Source organism: Chaetura pelagica, unplaced genomic scaffold (assembly GCF_000747805.2).
Source record: "Chaetura pelagica isolate M959 unplaced genomic scaffold, ChaPel_1.0 scaffold344, whole genome shotgun sequence".
Taxonomy (NCBI): domain Eukaryota; kingdom Metazoa; phylum Chordata; class Aves; order Apodiformes; family Apodidae; genus Chaetura; species Chaetura pelagica.
Genome location: NW_009953098.1, coordinates 875522 through 880023, shown reverse-complemented (window position 1 = coordinate 880023; position 4502 = coordinate 875522). Strand labels below are relative to the sequence as shown.

Below are 4502 nucleotides of genomic sequence, written 5' to 3'. Positions count from 1 at the left end.
GTAGCAGTTGACAGTTTTAGGGCAGGGCCAGCAGCTGCAGGTGTAGAGAGGCTTCAGCTGGAACCCATACAAGGCGTACTGGCCCACAATGAAGCTCACTTCCAAGAGAGCCTTGAAGATGACATTGCAGACATATGTCCTCAGGATAGCTCCCTGCATGCAGACCTGTCCCTGTGCATCCCCCACAGGGACCTGGGGCTGCCTGGGGCGCTGCCTCCCAGCCCAGCCACCAGCCTGTACCGCCGCTTGCTGCTGCGCCTTCTCCATATGCACCAGGTGCAGGATGTGGCCAAGGTACACGAGGCTGGGGGTGAAGACGAAGATGATCTGCAGGACCCAGAAATGGAGGTGGGAGATGGGGAAGGTGCTGTCATAGCAGGCAATCTCGCAGCCAGGCTGCTGCGTGTCACAGGAGAAACAAGACAGCTCATTGCCCCAGACCCACTCGGCAGCCGCCCCCAGCACCAGGATGCGGAAGACGCAGAGGACGGTGAGCCAGACCTTCCCCACCACTGTGGAGTGCTCCTGGGCACTCTCCAGCAGCCACCCCAGCAGGCTCCAGTCCCCCATGGTACACACTGCTGTGCCCTGCAAGACACCAGCCCTCCAGACACAGCCACCCCACAACCCACCAAACCCCATCCCCCAGCCAGGCAGGGGTGCAGGGATCCAAGCCAGGGCTGTCCCTGGGGTGTCCCCACCCTGCATCCCATGGGACCCCTTAACCTGTCATGGGGAGGGCAGTGGGAGCAGAAACCACTGGCAGAAAGCAGCCCTGCTGCGCTGGAAGCACCATAGAGAACATGGCAATGGTGATCAGGCACAGGGACTCCTCACCGTTGGCAGATGTGTGGGGCAGAGCCTGGTGCTCCTGTGCTGTTGGGTCCCCTTGGTGGAGAAAGGCAGGATGCTGCAAGGCCCCTTCCCAGACGGTCCCTGGCTTCTCAGTGGGGTGTCATCAGGTCTGCCCAGCTCTGTCTATCCACCCAACAGTGGGCACAGAGCTTTTGGGGCATGAGGCAGCAGTGTGCCCCATTGGCTTTTGTTGTGACTGGCAGATGAAACAGCCACTGGGGAAACATTTTCCCTCTATTTTTGGTCTGGGCACTTTTCTAAATATATTCGGGGCTGCAGGGGCTGGCACTGGGGGAGCTTGAGCCCTTGGACACTGCTCAATGCCACCCAGGGGTCACTGCTATCACACACCAGCTGCCAGGGCACTGTGGCCAAAGCCCCAGCCCAAGCACTGCAGCCCCCACAGCCCTTGGTGGCACCCACTTGGGCTAGGGTGCATGGGTGGCACCCTGTGCTAGCACCTCAGTCCCCAGGATGTCCCAGTTGGAGCAGAAAGGATGGAGGCAGCACCTGAGAATGGAGATTTAATGGCCTAAGATGCCCTCCTGGCTGTCCGGCCCCTGAGGGATGCTATCCATAGGACAGGGACAGCACAGGGCAATGGGGGGGCTGTGGCCTGGGGACAAGGACCAGGGCCCCTGCAGCGCTGACCCTAGCAGGCAGAGCAGCGGTCGCCCTTCTCCTGCAGCCCAGGGTTGCGGCGCAGCATGTCCTTGAGAGAGCCATCCTGCTCCGTCAGCAGCTGGTTGATCTCGTTCTGCTTGTACTCAGAGGAGAGCTTGTGCCCGTAGAAGGAGCCCTTTGATGACGACGGGTTGGAGTTGTGCTGGCCTCGGCGGGCACAGGCCCGCACCACCAGGTAGACCAGCTCTGCCATGTTGAGGACGATGCAGATGCTGGAGGTGACCAGCATGAAGACGGTGAAGACTGTCTTCTCAGTGGGCCTGGAGATGAAGCAGTCAACGGTGTTGGGGCAGGGGTAGGCCTCGCACTTGACCAAACGCACCATCTGGTAGCCCGGGTAGAGCATGTAGAAGATGTACATGAACACAGCCTCAAAGAGCAGCCTGAAGACCACACTGCAGACATATGTCCACCACAGCGAGCCTGATATGCGCATCTTATGCTTCTTCACCTCCTCCATGTGCTTGGGGTCTGCGTGTCCTGTCAGCACCAGCAGCTTCTTCTCCTGGTGCTGCTGGTAGGCCACGTGCATCGCCACGAGGAGCGCCGGCGTGGTGACAAGGATGAGCTGTAGGGCCCACAGACGGATATGGGAGATGGGGAAGAAGTGGTCATAGCAGACGCTGTTGCAGCCGGGCTGCTGGGTGTTGCAAGTGAAGGCAGATTTCTCATCCCCCCAGACGCTCTCGGCTGCCACCACCAGCACCATTATCCGAAAGATGAAGATGACAGAGAGCCAGATGCGCCCGATGGCAGTGGAGTGGCGGTTCACCCCGCTCAGCACCGTGTAGAGGCCTGCCCAATTCATCGTTCCTCACTTCTGCAGGAACAAGCACCAAGAGACTGTGTTAGGAGTGGGAAGGGCCCCTGGCTGAGAGCCACCACGTCTTGGTCCCGGTGGCAGCAGACCCAGGAGGAATCCAGGAGCAACTGGCCGCTGCAGCCCTGGTAAGTGGACAGCAGGATGCACAGGTGGCAGGGTGGCTCCCACTGCTGAAGCAGTTCAGGACAGCATTATGGACGGAGCAGCAGGGGACTGGTTGGCCCTGCAGTGCCAGCTGCTCCTGTCCTGCCACCCCACACTGCTACAGCAATTCTGACCCATTGCTGCCTCAGGAAATGGGGGTGAAGCTCCCACAGTCTGAGATCCCCGATCTGCACCCAGGGCAGAGCTCTCTGGCTAGGAACAGACCCAAAGAGCTGCATGGATTCCTTTGCACCAGCACCTCCCTGCACTTTCCCCCTTCCCCTCCCCCCCCCATTCCCTGCAGGATTTGAGCCGGGGAGCCCTGACCCAGGGCCCCCCCTCCCATACTGCCATGCATAGCCACCCTCCTCAAGCCTCCCTGCCTGGGGAGCATGGACTGACCCCACACCCCAAGCAGAGATTCCCACCCCTCTGAGGCCACCCCCTGGCACTGAGCAGCCCCAACAGCTGCTTCCCACCCTGACCACGAGACTGGGGGGCTGGGACCTGCCCTCCTGCAGCCCCTGGCGTGGAGTCCCAGCAGTGCATACCTGCCGGTGAGGAAAGGTGCTCACAAGCTGCCCTCAGTGGCCCCTCTAAGGTCTCATGTCTCCCGCAGGAGAGCTCTGCTCCGCCTGCCCTTGTCTCTGTCCACCACTGCCCTGCACTGGAAGTCATATGCTGCTTTATAAACTATTTACATACAATGAGGCCTTTATCAGCCCCTGAACAACACACTTTAGCATTCAGATCCAACGCCCTGACTTCCGCCCACCCCAGCCAAACAAAGTGCCTGTGTGCTGCTTTCCTGCTGCCTGCCCCCACACCCGCTCCCTCCTTGCCCCACGCCGACCGTGGCTGCAGCCCCCCGACTGCTGGCCACGGGGTGTTTGTCACTCTGCCCGGCAGAACCCAGTGCCACAGGTATCGCCAGGCTGGGGCAGACACCCAGGGTGCCTGGAGGCCCCTTGCCCAGGGCGCAAAGCCCAGCTGCACACCCGTCCCACATGGAAAGCACAGGGCACTGCTGTAACCAGAGCTGGAGGCTGCAGCCCCAACCCTAGACCCCCGGTGCCCCCCAGCTGCAAGACGTGCAGCCACCCCTCAGCAGCGTGGTGCCCACCAGGCTCTCACCTCAGCACCAGGACATGCAAAGCTCTCCAGGACTGCAGTGGCCTCAGCCTCCAGCTCACCACCCTGGACTTTATACTGCCCTCCAGCACGTCACCCACCCCCTCCCAAACAGCCTTGCTCCTTCCAGGACTTGCTCCCTGCCAAGTAAATACCACAGGTGTGTCTTGTTCACGCTAATACCACTGTAGCCACCCACCAGCACCCACCAATGCCCAGGCATTTCCCCACCCTAGGAACCACCCACGGGCCACTGCAGCACTGAGGCAGGGCCAGCACCCCAGGATGGTCGCTGTAGGATCTCTGGGGGTCCCCTGGCCACCCCTGCTGGTAAGTATCCCCCCCCTCCAAGCTGGGACATGCACCACAGTGCAGCCCTGCTATCCAGCCCAGGGGATGGCTCTGGGCACCCCCAGCTCCCAGAACACCTTGATCCTCTTGCAGGCTGCTGGCCGGTCCCTGGGGAGCCACCAACACCCAGATTTGGTGTATAAAAGAGAAGCCAGGAGAGGCAAACAGCCTGTCAATGATTAAACCTGCTAACGGCCCACTCCAAGGTCCCACTGCCCAGCACCCTGTGTGGCCCCGCAGCACACTGGAACATGGTGACCCGCCCTGCATTTTGGGGCCCAGGGGTGGGCTACAGGACGCACTACACACCATCCCCTGCATGAGGACGGGCCGTGGGGACACTGTCCCCCGCGCTGAGCATGGCAGGGTGGCACCACGGGGCAGCGGGAGGTGACACGGGCTCCCTCCGCGGCGTGGCGAGGGCAGTGAGGAGCCGCGAGTGGGGCCGGAGGGAGCTGCAATCTCGGCCCTCGATAAGATGCCGGCTGGATCAGCAGGAGGCAGCCGCGGCGCC

General features: G+C 61.6%; 2 protein-coding genes across 2 annotated transcripts in view; both read right to left on the bottom strand.

Moving 5' to 3' along the window:
- Positions 1–570, bottom strand: part of LOC104388323 (gap junction alpha-3 protein-like) — a 2058-nt gene extending 1488 nt beyond the window's left edge. The window contains exon 1 of the mRNA XM_009997183.1: positions 4–570. Within this exon, the coding sequence (XP_009995485.1) occupies positions 4–570 (567 nt within the window). The remainder of the gene's footprint in view (positions 1–3) is intronic.
- A 796-nt stretch (positions 571–1366) lies between these two features.
- GJB1 (gap junction protein, beta 1, 32kDa) lies at positions 1367–3169 on the bottom strand. The gene is made up of 2 exons (XM_009997062.1): positions 3058–3169; positions 1367–2359 (listed from the first exon to the last, which is right to left on the bottom strand). The coding sequence occupies exon 2, from the start codon at positions 2345–2347 to the stop codon at positions 1508–1510; it is 840 nt and encodes a 279-aa protein (XP_009995364.1). The 5' UTR covers positions 2348–2359; positions 3058–3169; the 3' UTR covers positions 1367–1507.
- Between the last annotated feature and the right edge of the window lie 1333 nt (positions 3170–4502).